This window comes from Mycetomoellerius zeteki, unplaced genomic scaffold, assembly GCF_001594055.1.
Source record: "Mycetomoellerius zeteki isolate Tzet28-1 unplaced genomic scaffold, Tzet1.0 scaffold332, whole genome shotgun sequence".
Classification (NCBI taxonomy): Eukaryota; Metazoa; Arthropoda; class Insecta; order Hymenoptera; family Formicidae; genus Mycetomoellerius; species Mycetomoellerius zeteki.
Genome location: NW_017257319.1, coordinates 616304 through 643842, shown reverse-complemented (window position 1 = coordinate 643842; position 27539 = coordinate 616304). Strand labels below are relative to the sequence as shown.

Sequence of the window (27539 nt, the reverse complement as noted above, 5' to 3'; positions counted from 1 at the left end):
AGGATTTACAATGGAGTTGGGTGGGGATAGATTGAATTTTTTGGACTTAACTATAATAAAGGAAGGAAATAATTTAATATATGACTGGTATCACAAACCTACATTTTCAGCACGTTATTTAAATTTTTTTTCGTGTCACCCTTTATGCCACAAAGTGGACACACATTAGTTTAATTGACAGGGTACTTTCTTTATCACATCCTAGATTTTATTGTAAGAATTTTGAATTTATTATTAGCATTTTAATGAATAATGGATATCCTTTGGATTTAATATCCAAAAATATTAAAAAAAGATTGATATCAAAGTCTAAACTATTTAACAGAAGCAGTTTCAAATAGAAATAGACAGAATAACAAGATTAAATATTTCACCATATCTTATGTTCCATCTATCTCTGACAAATTTCATAGATTTTTTAGGAATAATCGAAAAATTTAAGAATAATTTAAGAATAACAGATGACTATTTGAAGATTCAAACAGCAACAAGAGTTTAACGATGTTTTGACGATCGAGCGTTTTTATTTTAATTTGACATCATGAAATTATCTTAAACACATATATTCTACACTGAAGAGGACCCAATACCAGGGTTGAAACGTCTCTCTGTATCACATTTTTTTAATATACATTTTGGATTACACACGAACAACTGGTGTCGGCTCACATTTGGCAATTCCTTTACATCAACGTATCTAATGTTCGTATGTATAACTTTGAATTAACAACTATATCACATAAAATGAGGAATTAAAAAAATTTTTTCTACCTAAAAAGATGAAGAAAAAAATTTTTTCGATTTTTTAATTTTGACTTTATTTTTGTATTTTCTACCTAAAAACGAGTATTTTTTGTATTTAACATTTTTTTCTATCGCTCTTAGTTTTCGAGATAATAAGAAAATAAACAAAATCATGTTTTTTTATAAAAATACTCATAACTTTACACTCCCCCGCAATCACTTTTGCCATACCTAAGCCGAAATTTATTAAACTTCAAAGTTTAATATCTTTGCGGAAAATTATCGTAGCTTAAAAAATCGAACGGCATTTCAAAGGTTATTGCAACAGCTTTCATTTAAGCAGAGGAAAAATTGAAAAGACGCATAATTCTATTTTTTATGGATAAAAAACGAACAAGAAAAAATACGATATTTTTTATCTTTAGTTAATTGCTTGCCAATTTGAAATGAATAATAGTAGGATAATGAAACTAACGGGGTTTGAAAGGTATGCCTTTTACCTTTAAAATGATCGCCCGCCCATTTTTGTGCGACGTTTCTTACCGGAGTTATGAGTATTTTTATAAAAAAACATGATTTTGTTTATTTTCTTATTATCTCGAAAACTAAGAGCGATAGAAAAAAATGTTAAATACAAAAAATACTCGTTTTTAGGTAGAAAATACAAAAATAAAGTCAAAATTAAAAAATCGAAAAAATTTTTTTCTTCATCTTTTTAGGTAGAAAAAATTTTTTTAATTCCTCATTTTATGTGATATAGTTGTTAATTCAAAGTTATACATACGAACATTAGATACGTTGATGTAAAGGAATTGCCAAATATGAGCCGATACCAGTTGTTCGTGTGTAATCCAAAATGTATATTAAAAAAATGTGATACAGAGAGACGTTTCAACCCTGGTATTGGGTCTTCTTCAGTGTAGAATATATATGTTTAAGATAATTTCATGATGTCAAATTAAAATAAAAACGCTCGATCATCAAAACATCGTTAAACTATTGTCGCTGTTTGAATCTTCAAATAGTCATCTGTTATATTTTACTGAATATACAAACAGTCCATGTTCAAAAAATTCCACTAAAATAAATGATTCAAAAGAACTTTAATTAATTGTAATAAACTATATTAGTCAAAATTACTAAAAACTTACGTAGTGATAAGCTTAACGACGGTCTGTTACAAAGATGTGAATACAGAGAGAGATATCATTGTAATGAGAAAGTCAATGGGAATATTATAGGAGGAAAAAGAGAGCATGTCCGCTGATAAAAATTAAATGTAAACATGAAATGTCAAAAATAAAAATATACTTTATTATCAGCAGCAAATTAAACAAAGTTCCGTCAATCTTTAGCGACTAAGTCATAATACAAATGACTCGGTAAATCTATGTCGTTTTGCAAGTTTATTCCGTTTTTTGTTTATTAATAAAAATTGCCTCAGAGATTAATCTCTTATTATAATTCCTTTCCTCGTCTAAAACCCGAACATTGTCCCAAAATCATGATTGTGCTCAATTCTATGTTCTGTAATAACGTTCTGCGACGTAGTATTTCGATTAATATGGTTTCGATATTCACTTATTCTTGATTTTAACAATCTTTTTGTCTACCTCACATAGGAAGCATCGCAATTTTTACAATTGATCTTGTATACAACGTTAGAACGTGTCATAGTTGATAATCTGTCCTTCTGTCCCTTGATGAAAGAATTCAATTTATTGATCCCATTAAATGCCAGTCTTATGAACCAATTATTCTTGAAAAATCTATGAAATTTGTCAGAGATAGATGAAACATAAGGTATATATGATGAAATATTTAATCTTGTTATTTTCCGTCTATTTCTATTTGAAACTGCTGCTGTTCTATTGAATAATTCGAACTTTGATATCAATCTTTTTTTAATATTTTTGAATATTATATCCAAAGGATATCCATTATTCATTAAAATGCTAATAATAAATTCAAAATTCTTACAATGAAATCTAGGATGTGATAAAGAATCCTGTCAATCAAACTAATGATGTGTGTCCACTTTGTGGCATAAAGGGTGACACGAAAAAAAATTTAAATAACATGCTGAAAATGTAGGTTTGTGATACCAGTCATATATTAAATTATTTCCTTCCTTTATTATAGTTAAGTCCAAAAAATTCAATCTATCCCTACCCAACTCCATTGTAAATCCTAATCTGGGATGGAAATTATTAAATTCTTTCAAACCTCCTCACAAACCTCTTCTATTACTTTAGAATTTATTAAACATATTGAGGATAATTTAACAAAACTAAAAATCAATTCGAATGGGGAGGGATTCAGAAATAGTTTTTTCCCATACGTACAAAATATTAAAAATATCACAGAAAATAGATCAGACATAGATGGTATGATCTTAGACTCTTTCGATGCTACTAAACGATTTCTTAAAGAGAATCCACAAGTATTTTAACGTTAATGCGAACGGACAAAGGCAATGTGGTTGTTGCTATGGATACAATTGACTATATTGATAAAATGAAAGTTTTATTATCGGACACCGATACGTATACTGCTGTTACGCGCAATCCGACTAACAAAATTTTGAGTGATTTGAAATTTTTGTTGTAAATTTGGAAAAAGAATGAATATGTGACCGATCATACATACAATTTTCTCAATTCTACAAATGCTATAATACCAATGGTATATGGATTGCCAAAAATATATAAAACAGGTAATCCATTACGTATCATAGTCTCATCCATTGGAAGCCCTTTACACAATTTAATTGTTTTTTTACATAAAATTTTGGATTCTTGTTTTGAAAAAACCGATGGAACACATTAAGAACAGTTTTCAACTAACCGAAGTTTTATTACAATTACATTTGATAGATGACTTAGTCCTTGTCTCGCTCGACGTTGTTTCTCTCTTCACTAATGTCCCAGTGGATTTAGTTATTGAGAGCATTGAAAATAGATGGTCGAACATACAAAATAATATTAAACTACCTAGACTGAATTCGTTAAAGCTGTGACTTTAGTGCTCAGTTCTACGTTTTTTAGTTTTAACAACAGAATTTATCAACAAGCTTATGGAGTGCCTATGGGATCCCCTTTGTCCCCTTTAGCAGCAGATTTAATCATGCAGGAACTTGAAAAAGTATCGCTTAATAAGTTAAAATTAACACTAGGTTTTTATTATAGATATATAGATGGTTTTTATTGTAGGTGACATCGCTCTCTCGATACAAGAACAGAATATCGATTTTTTATTGAAAGAATTTAATGATTTCCATCCCAGATTAGGATTTACAATGGAGTTGGGTGGGGATAGATTGAATTTTTTGGACTTAACTATAATAAAGGAAGGAAATAATTTAATATATGACTGGTATCACAAACCTACATTTTCAGCACGTTATTTAAATTTTTTTTCGTGTCACCCTTTATGCCACAAAGTGGACACACATTAGTTTAATTGACAGGGTACTTTCTTTATCACATCCTAGATTTTATTGTAAGAATTTTGAATTTATTATTAGCATTTTAATGAATAATGGATATCCTTTGGATTTAATATCCAAAAATATTAAAAAAAGATTGATATCAAAGTCTAAACTATTTAACAGAAGCAGTTTCAAATAGAAATAGACAGAATAACAAGATTAAATATTTCACCATATCTTATGTTCCATCTATCTCTGACAAATTTCATAGATTTTTTAGGAATAATCGAAAAATTTAAGAATAATTTAAGAATAACAGATGACTATTTGAAGATTCAAACAGCAACAAGAGTTTAACGATGTTTTGACGATCGAGCGTTTTTATTTTAATTTGACATCATGAAATTATCTTAAACACATATATTCTACACTGAAGAGGACCCAATACCAGGGTTGAAACGTCTCTCTGTATCACATTTTTTTAATATACATTTTGGATTACACACGAACAACTGGTGTCGGCTCACATTTGGCAATTCCTTTACATCAATGCATCTAATCGTTTAAATAAAAAAAATATGTGTTTCTTATTTTGATCTAGAAAATAAACATTAAAAGTTTATCAAAATCAAAGGGAGACATTCTATCTGCTTGATAAAATAAGATTAGCATCAAAAGTTAGTATATTTAATTTCCAAATTAATGCGCGTTGAAAGTTAACATGTTTGTATTGACTTTTTTCTCGGATATTTATATATAAATGTTTGCGATTTAGATATATTTGATTTTAGTATGATTTTATGTGATTTTGTTTAAATTAAAATGTTTGAAACATCGCAGGTTGTGAAATATCGTATTTTTTTTCGTTGTTTCCACACGCTACAATCTGGCGGCCTCTTTCCGCTTTTTTGCTCACGGACTTTTCATCTATTCCACGCTCATCAAGCTCCCTTCAGTCGGCCGCGTCAAACGAAAAGCTTCGCTCGCTTTATAGATGGACACAAACGAAGCTCCGTTAGTGGCGACTTTAATCGAGCGCCGATTTACGTTCGGTCGATATTTTATTAATCCCAAATGTCTGGCAGCACGCAAGAATCTTGCTTTACTCTGTGACCCGAAAGCAGTACCGTGCCTTCGACACAACGTATATACTGTTCCTAGCCACATCGCGTGCAACGAAACCAGAGTGCTGTTATCGAAGCCCCGTTGTTACACTGCCGTTTACACACACTTCTTACTTTATAATTTTCAAATTTTTGCGCGGTTTAATGCGCCGATTGATTGCCATCAGCGAAACGCTTACAAAATCCTTTAGAACTTTTTTTTACTCCTTCCTTAAAAAGCGGAAAAGACGAAGACTCGAAGTAACTTGGTTTAATTAAAATTTCAAATTTAATAGAGAAATCTTTCAATATCTCGTGAAATCAACTATTATTTACTAATGAAGTAACTTAATATTTCTCTGTGACTTCAATATATACTGATGAAGTGGTCTTCTACTTTTCTGGCTTTAATTATTTTTACGAGTTTATTTAATATCGTAAATAAAATTTGCAACTTTCAGGAGTGGTAGCGCGAAACAGATTGTTTTACTTCTTTTATCGATATTCTCCGCAAAGTGCAACTTTGAGTTTCTGCCTGATTACCAAAATTATTTCAACCGTACGTACGTCAGACCGATAGACGGGTGAATGTGTTAAATAGCGTGGATCGCATCGACGCGTTTAATTCCAGTTTCCCGACGCGTCTACTTCGCCGCTCGTAACGTTGAACCAATCCAACTTTGGTGTTCGGGGTATTCAAGGTAGAAACTAAATGGATTCGCTGAACTCCAGAAGCTGCCTTAGACAAACCCTCTAGTGCGATATCGTTTCCTCTCGATTCGTGTCTTCTTTTATTCAATACGAAGAGTCGGATTATAAAAGGCTAAACGTGTCTATTATCGTTGGAGGAACAACCTCGACACGTAGACATTAATTTTTCAGTACTAAGAGTATTCTCTTTTAGACGAAATTCCCTCTTTTCTCGCTCGCAGTAATTCAATGACGGAATGTTTTTATCGTATTCGAGTTTATAGGTAGAATACAAAATAATAATAAGATGAAGTTGATATCAAGTAGAAACTATTTTAGGAAAAATCATAATGATGTCAAACAATACACTTTTAATTATGATTTTATGATGAATTCTCAACATGACAATGATTTTTAAATGATTTTTTTAAGAAAAAAAATTACTTAACCTTTAATTAGTCGCGTGAAAATACTCACGTTAAAAACAAAATGATTTAGGCTTACTTGCTCGAGTACTTCTGTGTATCATTTTATCCTTATTCACCACCAAATGTTAAACGAACTTAAAATGAAACACTGGAACACACGGTGGTTTCGAACATGCCTCTGCACTGAGAAAAATGTCTGGATTAATTGGAATTCTGGTTGAAAACAAACGAATCAGAATTTTCTGATTAACTCTACTAGAATTCTAGTTGAGATATTCTAGTTGAGATATTCTAGTCCATTTTCAATCAGACATTTTTTTTAAATATGAGATCGTGGCAACTCGACGCGACTAATTAAAGATTAAAAATCATTGTTATGTCAAGAGTTCATCATAAAGTCATCATCAAAAGTGTATCGATTGACATTATTATGATTTTTCCTAAAATGTCTTCTACTTGATGCCATCCTATGATTTTGCGTTCTGTTTGAGTTACACAAACGTCGTTTATCATTGTTATTTAGAGATGCCAAATCTTATTACGAACTATTGCTTCGACTCTTAGCTATTTCATATTGAAACATCGTTAAATATATTTTTATCGGCTCTCTCAAGAGTCTTTCTCCCAACTGTATTTTTGGAGGTATGTACTTATCAAGTCATCGTCTTACACGCGTGTCGGGCTACGTCGGCTATATAATATCACGACGCAGAATTCCGAGAAGCCAGTTGACGACGGAATTATGTAAACGATACGGTGTAGGTAATACTTGGAGGTGCGCTAAAGTAGCTTAACTATATATATATATATATATATAAAGCTATATATGTAACGTTAAAAGCAACTTCATGACGATTTAAAACTTTCTGTCGCGACTTTTATGAAACTAGCACGCTGAATGCTTTGTCTCCGTTATACAAATCTAAAATTCTATTTTCGCGAGAAACCCACTATGGAGGCACATTATTGCGACGAAGTGATTAGTAGTTATGATATATAGTTTTGTGGTGTCACATAGCGAGATGAGCTGTTGCACAAAATATTCATACTTAGAATACCAAATTATTCTCATTTATTTGCACTCACACGATGTAGCGATTTTAACGAAGTTGCGAAATTTACATGGGAAAAATGAATATCACGGATATATATTTATAAAAAGTGTAATATTTTTTTAATCCGATACGGCAATGGAAAAGTTTATTAAAATTGCAATATGAAGCAATTTTAAGCTTCGTAGAGATCACACATCACGTCTGAAAATTCAAAATATTTTTCAGCAGCAGTTCTATCATGCGAATCTTTTTGCGCAGTAGAGCGCAGCGAGTATTAATTTACATAATATTTACATTCAAGTCGCAGCGTATCGTCAACGAGATACAGAGATCAGTATGGATAGCTTATCCCATCGGCAAGATATATTCATTGCTCTGTTCTAATATTTGAGCAACGTGTCCGCTGTCTATTGACATCACTGTGACAATCAAATTCCAGATACTAATCTTTTCTAACCTTTAATACACGATTGGGTCATTCGTGCGTATTTATATAGCAGCGTTCTTTTTTCTTGAAATAAACGTTTAATTTATACCCATTTATATACTGTAAAAAATGTCATTATTGGATTACATAATAATTAAATTTTTTGGACAGCCCCAACATTTGAACTATTTTTTCTTTTGTAGTTTAGAATATCAATTTTAAGATATTGAAATATATTTTTCCTTTAAACATTTTTATTTCAGAGTTTTGCATTTTTGTATGAAAAAGTGCATTTTTCTCATTTTATTGACTATAATTAGTTATAATATTTATATACAATTTTATAAATATTTTCTAAAGATGTCAAAGTATATATAAAAATCACTTAATAACTTTATATATTATAAAACTGATAAAAATTATTCCAGAAAACGAAAGATATAGTAAAAATGCCAAAAACCATCGTGTGTATTAAAAATAATATAATATCATTCCCTTATTTTAAAAGTGATACTACTTAAAAAAATTGATTTTCGATTATTACAACGAATAAATTAAATAAACGTTACTCCTGATAATTATCAAATATAAACTACTTTATAAATATTTACCTTAAAATCGTGACTTAAAAAAAGAATGAAGTTTTAACTTTTAAGGCAGAGATTTATTTTTAAAATTCGACAACTTTTTCTTGAATAAGATTTGTTATCATTTATTATTTTATTACATTTTTGACACTTTTCAGTGGCACTACAGTGGCTTTTCCGTCTTGTAAAGGTTAAAAAGATCATCGAAATTATCATAACTGAAAAAAGTGATTTTGAAACGAAAATGATAAAAGATTAGGTTAAGAATATATTTTTTCAATATCATTTGATTAATCAATAATTTTCTGTCTCAAATTAAAAAATAGTTTTTCCACTTTTCTGGGAATCTTAATGTTGATGTCATTTTTGAAGTAGTGCAGAATGTTTGTACACGATATCGACATCTCTAGTTTCGAAGGAAGCTCTAGATAAAAAGCTCCCTTCAAAGGGAACTTTTTATCATATATATAATAAAATCACAGCTATTTTCCATTATTGCATAATTAAAAATACGTAACTCAATGATCGCTTGGAGTTTATCAATCGTGACTTTCAGATTTTCAGATTCGTGAATCTTTTCTTCGCAATTTTCTCTCCGTCGTGACGAAACGATAATAAATTAGTTATCTCAAACTTACGAGCGGCTCAAACTTTACATTAGCAGTGCCGTCTTAATTTTTATGCAAATTCCTGGCAACGAAACGCTTCTGAGGTTGATTCAAAGATCGTGTATTCGGTTGAGAATGTCTCAACACCCGAGGTCACACCGATACTTAGATTTCCATCGATCGCACTTGGACAGAGCAAATTATTCAGCGATACTAGTGTACAGGTCGCTTTAACGGCCAGTGCGCCTTCGCCATAATCGGTCTCTTCAACATCCGCCGCTTTAATTTCCCTCACGGGTGCGACGTCACGAGTGTTTCTATCCTGGAGTTGATTGTCGCCCAGAGATCGCTCTCGTTGTATCGCCGGTATCATGTCGACGATCATTCGGTCGACGACCCCGACTCGACACCCTGTGTCCGTTAAAGAAATCGCTGTCGTTCGTCTGTGGTGAATGCCTCCCGCGAGTGTTGACACTTCGAATATCGTCCGAAAGTTTAAGCCTCACCTCGAAACTTTTTGTTTCAAATTTGAATATTAATATATACGGTGTTTTATAATTCGCGGATCACCTCTCGAGGGCAGATAAAGTGGGCTAAACTGAATCGACAAGTTATGTTCCATTTTAATTACTGCGTTAGAAGACGAAAAGTCTGTTTGTGTTGTTCGTACTTTTTATACCTTCATTTTCTTTCTCTTCAAAGTCCGAGAATATATTTATCTTCTTTTAAGTATAAAAGTTTTCAAGAATTTCAAGCAACGTGAACAGACGTAGAGCCACTCAGTGAGCATTCAGTAATTATTACGATTTTATTACGATTGGAGAGAGAGAGAGAGAGAGAGAGAGAGAGAGAGATTGGATACAGAAATGGGATATTATTTAGTTATTCAATAATTAGTTAATCAATAATTTGCTGTTATTTTGAAAAATAGTTTCTTTGCTTCTCTGGAAAACTAAATCTTTTTAGTTCACATTATAAGGGAGCGATATGTAGATTTCACACAGTTTCGCCGTGTGACAATTCACCTTCTCCGCGATGACAGTGGCAAATGGCGAGAAAGAAAAATGCAAAAAAAGACGATTCCAGCCGTACGCGTACGATCCATGCGCTGATTGCACGGCATAGGAAAAAAATTCGCGTACCAGCTGTTTCGTTGACGGGGGTGTTAACGTCCACCAATTTATCGCCGCTGCGTGGTACGAGTTCTGCACGCGTGAAATTTACGGCGGTCCCGGACTCGAAAATGTATTAACTCGTCGTGAAACTGTCCGCGCGAGACGAGGACGAAATCGCGAGTAATCGTCGACAATTCGTCGTTTTCCTTTTTCTTTTTTTTTTTTAAATTTCAAAACATCGACGCGACGCGGTTAGTTAATTTTTCGACGCGTTACCGCGCCTCGAGATGTAACAACAAAACAGCCGAGTGCTTGATCAAACTGTGTTATCCACCCGCTTCTCTCCCCTGGTTACACGCCCGGTTTATTATTGAACTTTTTACATTAGTCGGACGAATACGTATTTATGACAAAGTTTTAATGATAACGTTAGGTGTTGAAAAAGTTAATACAAAAATTAATACATACGATATCTTTTCCTCTAAATATAAAAAATACATTGTTTATTTATTCGATATTACACAACAATAAAAAGTTATTTTATAATTATAATAAGTTTTTGGCTACAAATAATAATAATTATTTTTAGTTCTAACTGAATATAATTATTATTAAATATTTTTTACTATATTATTAAATTTTTATGTAAAAAGATTCATATTTATTGAGCCATTTCAAAAGAAAGAATAACTCTTTTAATTAACTTTTTCAATTTTTCTGTTTATCTAACGATTATAATACTTCGTATATTTTATGATACCTTCTATTATAATCCTTTACGTTTTTGTCTAGAATAATAGCGTAACTTCCCGAGCAATAAAAGCGACAGCGCGAGCTCGGCAGTGAAATGGTTGTCCATATTGTAACCACAATACGGTTAAAGCAATACAGTTACATGACGTCCATATATATATTTTTTCCTTTTGCAACGCGATGTCAAAGCGATCAGCCGAGCGAAAAGTTTGCCGCAGCTTTAGAAACGGGTTTTGGATCGCTTAATTAAAAGGTCGGTCGAAAAATTGGGATTGGCGAGGTAGCGACGGGAACACAGCGGTTTCGTGTACGGTGAATCGAATATTTCGCCCCAAAGTACGAATGTTTCGCTTTAAAGCACCTCGAACTCAGATTCGAATAAAAGCACACATCGCGATATCCGCTGTATACCCACCACTGCACTTGCATTGTAGCGCCCAGATAGAGTAGCCTCACTGTAATGCTCGACTCTTATTTTACCTCGGCCTCATTAATCTTTTCTCGCTGCGCGACGGCCGTAATTACGCGCGCCGTAATTCAGGAGAACAAGGCGAAATGTTCTTTATTTACGTACGACTTTCTTTCCGACGACAACGACAATGGTGTTACACTTTCCTCGACTGCCACGAACCGTATTGCGATGGAACCGGGTGGAACGTGGTGGAACATTACGATCAATGTCGATGCATCCACGGAGAACGCGGAGGATTGTGGAATTTTCACCGAGTCGACCTCTGTATCAAAATTTCTAACTCTCTGGAAAATTAGCTAGGCACTTTTCGATACGGGATAGGGGATCTCTCTCGACCCTCGATGCGGAAATTAAATTCCAGTATCACTCGAGTGATGCGGATCGCATTGTTATTAAGAGAGGAATTAATTTCGCGAAAGGAATAAAAAAAATGCGACGCAAAAGTATTATTAATTAATAAGTATTGATTAATGAGATTTGGGTATCTTTGGTACTGCGAACTAAATACACAATAAGAATATGCTGCAATGCGTTCTTTTTAAAACTGCATGCTTGGTCATACTTTTTTCTGAAAATGAAACAGATATATTGTGCGCGAATTTGTGGCCATCCCGTACGTACCGCTTTACGGTCATTAAAGCGGAAAAATTGTAATTCTAAATGGAAAATATTGTTTCAGCTCTACGGCAAGCTGCATTTTTCACGAGCTTTACGAGGGGGAACTTTCCCCATTAATTTTATCCCACACGACTTATGAAAAAACATCGTTAACCACGGGTTTGATTAATTAAGACGTAGATTGCACCACGTGGCAATTAAAGCGCGTCTGTGACCTCCATTTGCTTCAGTAAAAATGGAGGGATCACAGCGATCCTTTCGATGTTTCATTTTTATCGGGTCGTAAATACCTGTGCCGATATCAGTGCCGACACCGTCGAACACGTCGTGTTTCGTCGTTTGCGGAATTAATCGCGCGGCAATTATGCAAGCAAACGACGGCATTCATAGGCGTTGCTCGATACACACAAGCCTCGATGATGCACAGCTTGTTCCGATATACAGGCAGCTTGTTTATGCCCTGTGACGGAATTTTTATCGTCGCGCAAAGTAATCCTCGTATCCGGGCTAGAAGGGTGGCGTAAAGAAGAGAACGGGATGGATGATGCGCGACCCTTTACGATACGCTTAAGTGCGCCCGTATTATTTCCGTGTCGTGGACGACATTCGGCGTAATAACCCGATAAATAACGGTTCGTAACTCGCGAGCGTACATTCGCCTAGATACGACCGCGATAGTTTATATCCCGACGGATGCTTTTATACGTCCTTCATTACTTTTACATTATTCATTTAATTCGTCACGGGGACGTCGACCCGGTTATATCGAGGGGGTAACCACTAGCTGAAATATTATCCCACAGATTATATTATTTCATTTGATTTCATACGATTTCTTCTGATAACAAATAATTTTCTTCATTATATATAAAGTCATTTGGTAAAACAAACGATTTTATCTAATATTACCCAATTATTTCTTGTAATTGCATATGTAATTATCGGATTATACATTGGGATTTCGTATGAATTTTATAATGATTTCGGGGGCTCTGTTCCACGATTACATTAAGTGATTACCCCCTCGGGTTATATAAGATAGTACAATTTTGAACATATGGTATATGTTTTGAACAAAATAAAGATTTTAATCCAATTTTTTAAGTTTAAGTTTGGTTGTATTCTATTGTTTTCTGTTTGGTTGTACTCTTTATTACCCTCTACACGATGAGATCAGAGTTACCAAACTTGAACTTCGAAAGGATTCAAATCTGATCTCAGACTAGAGTCTTCATTTTTTGATTAATTTATCAGGTTAGACTTAACCTGATATGATTAATCACTAAACTGACGATTTTGTAGTGGCAACTTTAGAAATTACTCACTTTCAGTTAGAATTTCAAACATGATTCCGAAACCCAATTTTTCATTTTCTATTTAATTTGTGGTAAGACTCAACTTGATAATATGAAAATTGTAATTTTCTAGTTATGATTACTAAACTGATAGTTTTCTAGTTTGTTGTGTGTGTGATGACTTTAAAAGTTACTCACTATAATAAAAAGTCTAATCAAGTTATAATCAGAAAATGAATAACCGGTCCTCAGAGTACTATGTTCAAAATTATACTACCTTATCCTATTATATGTATTTGTCATATCAGACGGATATTCTCTTCAATTATACTTCTTTGTTCTCTTTGAAAAAGAGAAAAGATACGTAAAACTCTATCCGCCGCTCGAAATTTCGCGTTTGTTCGATAACGATGCCAAATACACGCCGCACCGTGAAGGATCATTTCATGAAAATTCCACTCGCTTCATTTCCTAGCCACCATTAATCGTGCGATAAAGCCGGAAATTCCGGGAAGTCCAGCATCTCGCTCATTGCCGGCTCGTTGTAGCGTCGAAAATGAAAACGAACTCGCGTTTTAGACAGTTGCCGCTTGAAACCGGTGAAAAATTTGCAAAATTCGTCCGCGCCAACCCGAAACGAAACGCAACGCGACGTGAAATGGTCCGCAACGACGGCCGATGCTTGTCGTCCACGCGTCGGCGGTGGCCGTGGTATTATCCAATTTTCCACGATGCAATCCCAGTTACACACGCACGTACAAGCGGACAGCGTGGGCGGTGGCGGCGGTCGTTCGTTCTCCCCGCTGCAGTTTTGCATGTCCAAGGCTGTGCAGCTGCTGGCGCAACTACACGGCGTTCACTGATGCCGATCCGTAGATACCCTGACTGCTATTACGCCGCCAATGAGCCTGGCGAGTTACGATGATGGCTTCCGATTATCATCTTCGTATAGGGGAGAAGGAATGCTGCGCATTCCAGAGTGTGTTCTGGATGATTTTAATAACTTGCTCTCGAGAGAGAGCCTCAAAGAGCGCGAGAAGAATGCGATTTATTTTGTTACGATACACAATGCTTAATTCTTTGCGATCTAAACTATTTCTCGCGTACTCAAAGAAAAAGATATTATACCTATTAGTACACTGAAAAAAAAATATAGTCAATTTTAATAAATATTTAGTTCAATACGGCCAACTAAACATTTACTTACAGTAAATAAATATTTGTTCAGTAAAAAGAATGATTGTTAAATAAAATTAATGTTTCTTGTATCAAATAAATATATCTTTATATTTAATAAATATTTAGTTGGCAGTATTGAACTAAATATTTATTAAAATTGACTATATTTTTTTTCAGTGTAGTAAATCATATAGGTGACAACTATATAAGTTTTATATGTAAAATTAATGTATACATACAATCGAATAAATTATTTTATAATTATTGTAACTATTAGTTTATTCAACTATATTCAGTCTTGGCAATAAGTACAAAGCATCTCCAAAAACTAACGTAAATGTTTAATATCGAACGAAAAATAAATTAAAAAACAGTTTCATTGAAAAATAATATTTACTTTTATGAATAGTATTAGTATTAGTCCTCCTTTTTTTATTTTTATTACTACCAGATCTCTTTTGAGAGAATAAATTGAGAGTACTTTAATTGTATAACTCTACATGACATAAAACTTGTGTTATTATTACTATGTTTATCTCTGAGTGTAAATCAATGAAGATCAAGTAGTAATGTATTTTGTCTTTAATTTTTACCTAATCATTAGTAAACGAAATATAATGTACAATCGATTCATTGTTTATAATCGCCGATTATGATCGCGTACCTATTCGAGAATTGTTGAAGAATTATGCGATAGACTATAACTCGAGAGGTATTATATTGAATCAATATAAAATCGCAAAAGGTTAATTTGTGCAAATTCCTCGATGTCCAGACGTATTTTCTTTCTCCTTTGTTACATAACGATGCAAAAGGACGTTTTGTCAATTTTTTTAGCACCGAGATGGAGAGCTACCATGTATTTTGTATATATTTATCGCGCAGGGTAGATATCTGTCGTCAATATCTGCGCCATTAATCATAGAGATGGCTGAGGAGCTTTTTAAATCTCGGCTATCCTCTGAATAATAAATTGTTCCGGAAGTAAGTCGCAGTGCAGTGGTCGTGGGAGTATATACCGAGTAGCTGCGCGACAGAGACATCACGGATGCGCTCACCCTCCTCTATACAGCCGGCCCACGAGCTTTCTTCCTTCATGTATCGTCGATTATTCCTATCGCTGCGTGCCATCACGTCTTTGTCCGTAAAACGTGACTGCGTTCTTCTCTGCGCGTGCTGTAATATACTTTCCATATTTTACAATATACAATGTATCGCGACGCGCGACACATACTCCTTCTTTATAGTCATTGTTATTCAAATTCGCATCACTATTTCAATTTATTACATTTGAATTTTGCTCAAAGAGATATGGATTTAATATTAAAAATTATATAAAAAATGATAATGATAATAATAATTTAATTTATTGTTTGCAAAGATTAACGATTGAATAAACTTAAATGGGTTTATATAAATCGATACGGTGAAAAACGTTACGTGTATTGAATAAGTACAAGGAACCGAGAAATCAAAGTACGCAATAAGTGAAACTACAGTTGAATGGTTGATATAACGCGTCATCTAATTATAATACATACAAAATAAGCAATAAAGTTTAACGTTATTTAAATACAATTTTGCTATAATATTTAAGATTACTAATGATTATACACAGTACAACATATTTTATATTTGTATTAAAACCGATCCTTGTTAAATTTTTTTGTGAATTTTTAACATATCCGAGTGTTAATTTAACATAATGTAATTGTGTTACTTGAATATTTTATGTTAAATTGATTAATATTTCGTATTGTTAAAATATCAATTTCTGAGTAAGTAGATAAATATAATATAAAATTTTATTTTATAACATAAATTTCATAAGGTAAAAGGATAAAATGTTAATTTAACATATTATAAATATTATTTTTACTGAAAAATATTCTACATTTGCTCCTAAATTATATCATTATTACAATTTTCGTGTTAACATAAAATTTGTATTACTTTCTACCGTATATATTCATGTAACATTAAATTAATACAAAAATTTTAGTAGACCGTTTGGGACATATAAAATTTCTTAAATTTAACGCAACTTTTTTCCCAACTGAATAAAATTGTAATTCGTGTTTATAATAATCTTTATGAGATATCTCGTCGATAAATTTTTATTGAAATTCGTGAGAGCTTTACGCAACGTAAAAGATTTATATCTGAAATTTATATCTAAAAGCTTTCCTCTTTCTATTCCACAATGCAATTCGTATATTTAGTATACTAATAAAGTTATAAACGTAACAAAGTTATAAACAATTAAGTCAGGAAATGCAGGTCTTATATTAAGAATGGTTTGCAACGAATACAATAAATACAGCTCAAATCTCTTCTCGAGCGAATTAAAATCTACGAAACATATTATAACTTTATAGCCCTTTGGTTTTTATTGCCTCTTTTCTACAGCGGAGTACTTTTCTTGGGCTGATTGAGAGGCTGCCGGCCTATAAAATCCAATGGTCTGCCTCTCGGTCGCACTATTCCGCTTTTCCCGCTTAAATTTTACGATGCTGCCCGAAGAACGCGCGTCGAGCGATTCTCGCGAAATAAGAAACGCGCGCGAGAGAAAGGGAATCGGGATTACGATTGCATCTCAAATCGAGCGTGTTATGGAGCCGTGCTACCACTTTTCATACGACTGTAGAGCGCGCGGCACGTATGTGCGCGAAAATTCGCGTTAAAAATCAAAAATCCTGAACACCGACGCGTTTTCATGGTATCTCCGATAAAGTGCTCGCCGAAAAATTGCCATCGAAATGAGCACTTCGGTGGAATATCGTCGAGAAATTATTCATCACATTTTCATCCATCTCTATAATTGATTGCACAGCCAAATTCCCGAGGCGAATTCTCCTGGCGAGAGAGGGCCCAATATATCCCAGTTTAATTATTTCTGATGGATATATCCTCTATAAAAACGCGCGACGCATTTTGCGAGGCTGCAATTTAACGTTAAACAAACGCACGTGTACTGTACACGCGCGTTTGTTCGCATTTGTGCAGTTATCGCGACAGTTATTGTCATCTCCCCCTCGGTAGCTTGAGCGTGACTAGTGGATGCAGCCGCGTTATGCATTACTGCAGCTTTACCCGAGCATACGTTGAATTGCAATTCGTACCGGAATGCACAAGCTGACGTTATTGTCTAAACGATCGTTGGAAGGCGGACTTCAAGTACATGCACCGTAATCACTAGACGAATGAAGAGGAGAATTGCGCAAGATATCTCCATAATGTGACATTTGTAAATGATAATTAACGTGCGCGCATAACAGACAAATCTTCGTTATTATTTCTGCGATGCAATTAGATCAAGCGGGAACGACCGTATCTCGTAATTGTATGATTGTTCTCGAGGAACGCGAATTTAAAATCCTGTCGCAGGAACCGTCCAATAAAAACGAGACCGGGGTCTCTGAATGGCCGGCAAGGTTAATGCGATTGGATGATTGGCTCGATTAGCAAATTGGTCGTCGACATATAGAACATTGGGATAAATGAGGATATGTCTATGCTGGGAACATGGCACCGCGACAAATTGATGGGAAGGGCTCGAACGACAACGCTGATGTCGTCGTTGATATATTATGAACCGTGATTTTCGATAGCACTAGCAACACGTGCGTTTGAGATTCGCAAATTCACCTGACCGTAATGCGAGATATTTGTCTAATCTATTTCAAAAACAATAAAAATTTTAATTTAAGCACGATCTTTTTTATCTTTTTTATTTATTTGTACAATTTTAAAGCAACTTTATTTGACTATTTTTCATAAATACTTGATATTAATACGTTTGTGAAAATTAAATAATGTATAATCTTTAAGTATTTCATCTTTAAACATATTAATATCAAGTGTTAATGAAAAATAGTAAAATATTGTTTTAAAATTATGCAAATAAATAAAAAGATTTTAAAAATCGTGCTTGAGTCAAAATTTTTTATTATGGTCCTTTTCCAATAGATTAAAGATTTCAAACATAAGATTGTTTATTAATAAAATCATTTTATATAAAATTGATGACCAAAAATAAAATTTATCAGTTAAATCTTTCATTTTATTATTTGCTTATACAAAATGTATAAAAATATTTTTATTGTAGCCCACAGATAAAAGTACAGATAAAAATTAAACCGAGAGAGAAATAATAATCAACCTGAGAGACATCAATATTAAACATTTTTCGGTATTCTGGGGGACCATCGGTTTGACGCCTGAATTATTCCGACTTTATTTGACGTATCTCATCAATATCTATAAATACAATACGAATCGTCTCGAAAACTTGGGAGGGCGTTGATGTTTTAATAATCACGAGATCGTAAAGAGAGAAGAAATCGGGAATGGAGCCGCGTGTAATCGTTAACTCGAGTCAAGTCGCAGTCGTAAGATATATCACCGATCGATATAGCCGCGCATCTGGAAGATGAAGCGTACCGTCGAGAGGCTCTCCTGGACCTGGTGGCTTTTTCTGGCCCACCCGGGGTCTATAAAAGCATCGAAGGCGCGCATATCGATGCGTCATCCGGTACGACGTGGGTCGTATTTTCAAGTAGGCGTTCAGGCGCGACTTCCTAGCACGTGGGACGTCGTAAGAAACACCGTTGCGCAAGCAAGCGGCGCGTGTCCCTGCGCTGACGATGCTCTCTCCCATCCCCTCCGTAGGTTATTACCATTGCCCGTTTTTACCCATTCCCGTATAAAAGTACGCGCATTACGTGACTTTTTGCATGCCGGCAATGCACCCCGCGAACGACGTCCGCGACAGCTGCGCGGATATTCCAGCCCCGAATACAATATCTGGATATCGCCGACTTATGAATATCAATAAATCCTCTGCTCATCTGCAGAAGAATTAAATTTATTAATGCAATAAAGTTCATCGTATTTACGGCTGAATTTTAAAATTCAAACACGTTTGAAATTTAATTAAAAGAGGGAATTTTTTGAATTATACCGAGGAAGCACGTCCGCGACTATTTCAATTAAACTATGTGCTTTTTTTTCAAAACAGGTATAAGCCTGCGAGATGAAAAATTCTTGAAGAAAAAAAAATCGAATTTAATTGCTGATGTTTATCGATTTGGATCGCTGCTTGACAGACAAAACTTTTGATCGGCTTTAGCCATGGACAATTCCTCACGTAATTTGTACTCCTTCGAATTATATTCCCAGTCCGGTTGTAAATTTCTGAACCGTAAACCGTGGCGGGTGCACGTTCATAAAAAATTCAGCTATGCCACCGCGATCGTGACTTTACTCTCCGCGGGTGCCGTGAGTATCGCGCAGCTGTGCGACTTTTTATTCACACAGTCCATGTTCACCGTCGACCATTCATTTCTCGGACCATCAGCAAGGACCAACCATTCGCCTCGGAAATGTTACTGGAACGCCCGAAGAATTCTCTCGCTTGAGACGCGAACTTCTACCATCCGCAAATTTTGCTCTTTCTAGAGCAAATAGAATTCTTTTTTTCTGTCTCTGCAATTGCAACAATAACTGTAAAATATTCGAGAACAAATAGTAATAAATATTTCGATTTTATTTTTCATTGTTGTAATGAACAACACAAGCATTGGTGAACGACGGATTGTCAAATGAATATTAAACAATGATTGTCGATATTTTACATGAAAGTTAAGTTTTACATACGCATTAAGAGATTTATGAAGCCGTTTACGAGCAGTTAATACTCTCAAATTGCAGCGCGATGCGTTATATTGTTGGATATTTAGTATAACTAAACGATGTTTGCTCATTAATTTCCAACAGAATCAATATTGACTTTCGTAATATACATCAGTTGCTAATGCCTGTCAAATATCTACTATATTCATTACTAATGTACCAATATTTCTTCATGAAATATACACATTATCATTTCGTCTATCAGAAAATATCAGTAACACTGATTTCATAAAATATTAGCATTTCATAAGAATGTATTACGATTTATTGAATCGCATTTGGTACGTATAATCAGGAAATTGAAATATAATATTATGTCGGTATTATTATATTCAAAATATATTCATGAGATTTTAAATGTAGGTATTGAAAATACGTTGACTTTTTCATCTACAATTTCCATCAAATGTCCTATTTTATCACATTCTAATCTTTTCAGCTTTTTATTTTCTCCAACTATATATGTTGATATTGTATATAATTGTTGGTTATTGAAATGCAACACTAATTATAAGAAAAATATGAGATATCAAAATGATATTTATATAAGAGATTATTTATGATACATGATTTAAAAGTACAGAGTTAGTATTGAGTTGGCAAATAAGTTTGTTCGGTTCTACTAGTTTAAATTGTATATACAATATTTTCGTTAAAAATGAAATTTAAATTTAAAAAAAAAGGTGAAATCATTATTTTTGAAAGGTTACTATATTTTTTTAGTTTACGAAAATTTGGTAATTTTTACATATAGAAAACTATGAAAAAAAAATGGAAAGTTTTCTTCTCACTTTGGGCCTCCTATCGCATGCCCTCAAAAAAATATGCAAAAATTTTCAGCTATCTGACATGAAAATTTACAGTTTTCTCTCAAAATTCATTTTCAAAAAATATTCTTACGATTTTTTATTACTGAACGTTAAGTATAAAAAGTATTAAGAGTTTGATTGCTCATAACTTCGTTAAAAATTATTGTACCGCAATGAAAGAAACAGATTCTTAATGCCGAAATTTTGCTCTATCGCTATCGAATAATATATAATTATCAATTCTTTTGAAAACAGAATATATATAAAATTGTTTTATTCCACTCTAAAGACCGAATAAATTTATTTGCCAACCCAATATTTTCATTAAAAATATAATTCATTTTTCCATGTTCTATCATATTCTATTCGTTCTACAAGTTCCGCTTCAATATGACACATTGTTTTCTATTATTGCAATTTTGATGGCTAATAGCTGTATTATATTATTTATAAAAGCAATATATTCAATATATATATATTTCTAAAATAACAAGACATTATGATAACAAAACATTATGATAACAAAACATTATGATAACAAAACATTATGATTCTATATCGAATTTTCGGTTTACCCAATTTATTTCGTGAACGAATATGTTAACACCCCTATTGACAAAGATAACATTATGATAGTTACAATCTTAAAGTATATTATATGTAGGTATAACTATAATACAACCGCTTGAACGATGAATGCACGGTGTATTTTTCATAGCCGCGATATTTTTTTTGCGTTAGCGAGAGGAGTATGTGTTTTCCGACGTGGAAAGCCACGAAGTTGTTTACACTGTTGTCCTGATTCACGTCTGTATTTTCTGCGGAAAGCATCGGGGATAATGGACGATATTTCCGGGGAACTTTGTAACCCCGTGTACCCCTCTCATCGGAGTAACGACGCGAGCAACGAAATTTCCATAGCGTGAATTAATGCGCTCCTCTGAACCGGAAGTGGATAACGAATCTGTTAAAATTGCGCAGGCTACTCCTAGCTGGAGCGCGTACTTGGTATCTATGTCGATTTAATCGTTTTTATGCGCGATCAATGATCATCGTGTTGCTCGAGAAGAAGGTACAATAGTATCGATAACGACAGATGGGATTCTGTAATAACGAACACATCTCTGCGAGAAAATCGAAAAACGCGATAACAGCGGAAATTCGAGATAAACATTACATCATTTGCACGGAATTCAACGCTGTACATTAATTTAACCGATTAAATTAACATCATCAATCAGAATTCATTTTGCTTGATTATCACAAAATCTATATGTACGTTTCTCGGTGAATCGATAACGGTAATTTGCATATTTACGTATTCCTGCGCTTTTTTGAAAATTGGCTATCTGCGCATCCAAGTTAAATCGCGCGTTTTCGTAATATACGATATTACGTAAAGAAATATATGTACATTATATCTCTCTCCAAAAAAAAAGGACAGATTATTCGCTAAAATATATATCACCGATACTTCATTTAATCGAGGATATGTTTATGTGTTGTAATTGAGCGGGAGGATAACTGATAAATTTTAGGAGGTCAATAATCGTGGTACATCGAACCTGCGACTAAAAGCTTTGACCTTGCACTCGGCGGAGAGAAAAATTTATTCATACACACGTCGGGGAAGTTTTCTACTCGTGCACCTCGGAACAGCCTCGCCCACACGCAAGACGGGTCACACCCATTTAATTTCGCGGTTTCTCTTCTTTCATCTCTCCTTCTCAGGTTTCTTCACTCGTCGCTGTAATCACCTCTGTGTCTTCCGCTCTCCATCCACCACCTACCAATCCCCGACGTGATCCGCGCGCGTTGCTCCCTTCTAGTCCTCATTATGCGCCATTTATCCTTCACGCTCTCATCGCTCTTGTTGCCCGAAAGAGAGACGGCTCGAAACAAGAAAGGGGCAGTCGCTATTTTCCTCTGACTTCTTATTAGACACTGTCAAATGGTGCGATCATGCATGATAACAGTTCTCGATTTTCATTAAACGATGCTTGATATGACAGTTTTATAGAATTTATGAGGATGTAAATATTCTACCTGATTGCATAAAAATGTTCTGCATTTTCCTTCCACATTTTAATATTATTTCATTTAAATGTAATTAATTTAAAATTCCGACGAGACTTGATTAATGTTTCGAGAAAATGCATGTATACTTAGGTAGAAAGTCTATAAAAAGACTTGTTTTCCACTATACAGACTTCTATTCTTCTTTTATGCTGTTTAGAAAATTCCTTGTACACAACGTGTGTGTCGATCGAGACGATGGTTGCTATGTATTTTCGTTCGATATACAAGTCACGTACGAACAGGAGTTGTGACCACAACAAATGCAATTTTCCGCCGAATTGCAATCTTGCACCGGATCGAAATTCACAGAATAGTGCGACGCTATAATCAAATTATGAATTAATATTCCTTTACAATGATCTAACATCAAGTTCCGAAAAAAATTGAAGAGTTATAATATGCAGTAATAAGCATATTTAAATGAGGGGATAATGCGATAAATAGATTACTAAATTATATAGGGGAGAGTTGTTGAATGCGTTATACCGGCATAAATTGTACTTCATCAATATTTTACATATTTTTCTTAATATAAGCAATTTAGTGACAAAAATGAAAAGTACATAATAGTTAACAGTTACATCCTGTTTTGTGCGTGATTAACAACATTTAAAAAATCAGGTTCAAGTGATGTTAATTTTTGATCAATTGTGTAGCTGATAATAATATTGTCATGCAATTTTATTCTGAATTTTTATTTTTCATAAAACAAGATTTATTGCATAATATTTTACATTTATTGTATAAACATATTTGCAATTGTTATAAAAATTAAATCAATATTTTTAGAAAATCTATCAAGTTTCCTAAATCGTACCATATCACATTTTATTACAATAAACGTACTGATAATTGATAATAGTAAAATTAATTGATATGAATAAAAATGTCAATTGCAATTCAAAAATAAAATTCAAATCGGTTTTATTTCGATGTCTTTATCTTTTCATTATTGTTCTTTATCAATTACTAAATATTTGAATTTTTTCTTTGATAAATTTTTAAAAATAAATATTAGTTAACGATTCCTTTTATTAATATTATATCTTTCATTATTTTTATTTATGAATTCGATACTTTTAAAGATGATATGATTTAATAGATTCACGATTAGTTGTAAAATCATACGTTTATTACAATATGTTGCTCATAATAAATTAATTTGTTATTGGTGAAAAATTAAACATGTATAAATACATGAACATCAAGCTATAATTTCCAATATATCCAGCTATGATTTGCATACAAATCAAATATCAAATAAGAAATAAAATAAAAAATAACTTAAGTGATACGCATTCGACAACCCTTATAAATTATTAGATATCAGATTATTAGATATCAAGTTCCATCATCTAAAATCCAGATATTTAACGACGTCGTTTCAACATGTTCAACTGTATCTCGTTGCTTTTTCAATGCGGGTATAATCGTTACACGTGCAAAGAACTGAAATATCCCATGCAATCTGTCGTGTCAGCTTTTCGTGCAGCAAAATACTTGGCGTTCTCGTGCATTCTTACATGGAATGCGACTCGCGTATGCATACGAAAGATAAGAGCGGAGATAGAGGATGCGATGCATTAGAGCGTAGGTGGGTCTTCACATTTCTTGGCAACGTAAAACGACATTATGTGCCAAATCCAAGGTTGGCTCCATTGGATATGACTGAGGCTCTCTTTTTACTTTACTATTTCGCCATTTGTACTATAATTCAAGTGACTGCTAATATCAAGAGAAAAAGGTATATTCTCTCTTTCGACTGGTAACAGATCTAAGAAATCTGAAAAAATTGCGTGAATCGTTTATTTTGAGAATGTCGCTACTTTAAGACTTGAGAATCCTGAAATTAATACATCGCTCATGTAAGTAAAACTGTTCATATAAGGGAAAAGTAGGTGGTCCCTTATGGCTAACCATGATCCTCTAGATCAAAATCTATGAATCGTCTTTGCTTGGGCTCGTGCCAACGTGCGCTGCTTTCGCTTTGAACCGACGCGAAAATTACTCTCTCGATACTCGATCAATGTCCTACGTCGTCGATCATACCTTCTTACCTACCCCGATATACACTACACACATACATATCTGGTGGGAGCCCATCGAGTACGCGATTATCGAATTACGTCAATTTTCCGATACCTTTACTAGCATCCGCGACATAACGATGGCAAGCGGAGCATCCCTTGCTCTTCTAAATTCTAACGACATTAAACTTAACTCGCTCCTTCGCAGAGGAAGAAGCGCGCTTCACCGTCTGTCGTCTAAAGGTGAAAGTTGCTTTCGAGGAAGCGTTTTCCGAGTGCAATTCCGGCGCGAACTATAAATTGCCTGAACAAGAAATCTTTTCTCAATTTTTGTTAACTGTCGTCTACAGACAGTGACATGCGAATCTATATGATCAAATCCCATTATTGCTGAAAACAATGCAAAAACATATTTCATGAGAATAAATATGCAAATTTTTTGAACGATTGAATTTTTGAAGATTTTTTTGAAGATCAAGATCAAAGAGACGATTTTTCGGTACGTTAATATATCTTACATCATAACTTTTCGAGCCACTGTTGATCCAAGGCAACGAAGTCGCACTGATGTTCTGACAAAGTTTACATCAAACTGGAACAAGAAGAGCTTTAAGTTCATCCATTGTCCAAGCGAGTATAAGCAAGAAGTAACGAAGATTCCGACATTGAAACTAAAGCTCGTTGATTACTTTCTTGGGCAATGGACGGTCGAAAACTTGTTGATTACTTTCTTAAACGCTTCCTTAGGCAGTCGTAAACTGTTTCTTTATTTTTATTTTATCTCATGCTGCGTAACCTTTCCTCGTGAAAGTTTCTTAGTTGTATCACTACTTAACGCCTTATATTTTTTTAATTACTTTACAAGGACATACATTTTTTTCATTATACTTATTTAATTGCATGCATTTTCTTAGAAACTTTTTGGCTATCTTCTAAGGCAAATTTTTCTCTTTTCTTCTCTGACATTTTGTGTCATTTCTGTTTTACAGCAACGGCAACAAGGTGACAACGAGGACTGTGACGCACACAGCCCAACAATCGACTGAAAATGGCCAAAAGCGCTGAGAGATTACCCGGTACTTCTACCAGACTTAGGACCAGGGATGACGGCTGCTGTTCCGTGAATTTCTTGAAATACGTTCTTCACATTTACAACGTGGTGCTGTTTGTACGTATCATCCATTTATCCCGGTACCCGTGCGCGAAAAAAAGGAATATTTTATTTCGGAAACACATCTACGCAGGAACGCGTGTTAACATAGATGAAAGACGCGAACCGTGAAATCCGCTGTCCCTCTTCACGAGAGAATCTCTCCTATCTCTCTTATCCAACGGTCTTCTTTGCACTTTCCGACGAAGTTACTTTAATTTAAGTCTCGTTTTTCCAACCGGTATATATAGTCGTAGACTTTCCGTCGCGAGACGTAAAATCACTCGACGAGCGAAGCACCGAAGCGTTCATTTTTCCTAACTTTTTACTTTCAATAGCTTATGATCTGAAACTTAGTAAAGCTCATGTCATCAATCAAAAAAAGCAATGTCAATTTTATTAAATTTTAAGGGTTATTAATAGTTTCTCATGTGAAATTTTCGTAAAATTAGATAGTTATTAATGAAAAAATTATTACGAAGTACATTAAGTTTTAATGTAGAAGTCACGAAATAGTCGAAATATTCTTTTACGTAGCCTTTGATGTTCAATATCTTAATTGAGTTACTGCATCAGTACTAGTACTTAACAATTAAAGAATGCATCTTTCAAAGGGAATACGATAGAACGGCAGAATGTCTCGTATAGTATTCTGCTGGTGAACACTGAAGTGATTGAAACAAGACGAAAAAATGCGCCATTATTCAACAATTATTCCCGTCTGTCTTCCGCTTTCGCAATTTATGAGAGATTAAAGCGGCGAGAATGGGATTGCTCGTTGTCGTGGAGCTCACATTTATCGTAAAGACGAGCCGTTCTCGGAGCTCGATCGTCACTTGACCGGATGTCCGGCAAGCTTTGCAATCACCGACACTCGGTATAAAACTAATGAGCTCACGGTTATATCTGCCTTTAATTGTTATCGCGAATACCACGCGTGCTTCTAGCGTGAGTTAAATTAATAGATAGGAGAGAAGAAAGAGAAAATAGAAGGGATAAAGAGAAGAAAGGAGAAAGTGGAGAAAGGAGGGAGAGGGAGAGAGAGAGAGAGAGAAAGAGAGCAGGGGAAAGGGATAGAGAGAAGAAAGGAGGATGAGAATAGAGAAGAAATCATCGCGCATGGGAGGACGTTTGAAACGAACGTTTCTTTGATCGCGTGCGTGCTCTCGATCCTATAAGAGAACTTTATTATACGTGGGACAGAGAGAGGTTCGAAGGATTAAAGTGCAACGCAAGAAATAATCTCTCGGACCCCGCCGTAACAGCTCACGCGGGC

The 27539-nt window shown here is 34.1% G+C and overlaps 1 protein-coding gene across 1 annotated transcript in view; it reads left to right on the top strand.

Annotated features, from left to right (window-relative positions):
* Positions 1-27539, top strand: part of LOC108725260 (CD151 antigen) — a 143017-nt gene that overhangs the window by 62948 nt on the left and 52530 nt on the right. Inside the window, exon 3 of the mRNA XM_018452171.1 lies at positions 26103-26281. Coding sequence (XP_018307673.1) covers positions 26162-26281 — 120 coding nt within the window. The 5' untranslated portion in view covers positions 26103-26161. The remainder of the gene's footprint in view (positions 1-26102; positions 26282-27539) is intronic.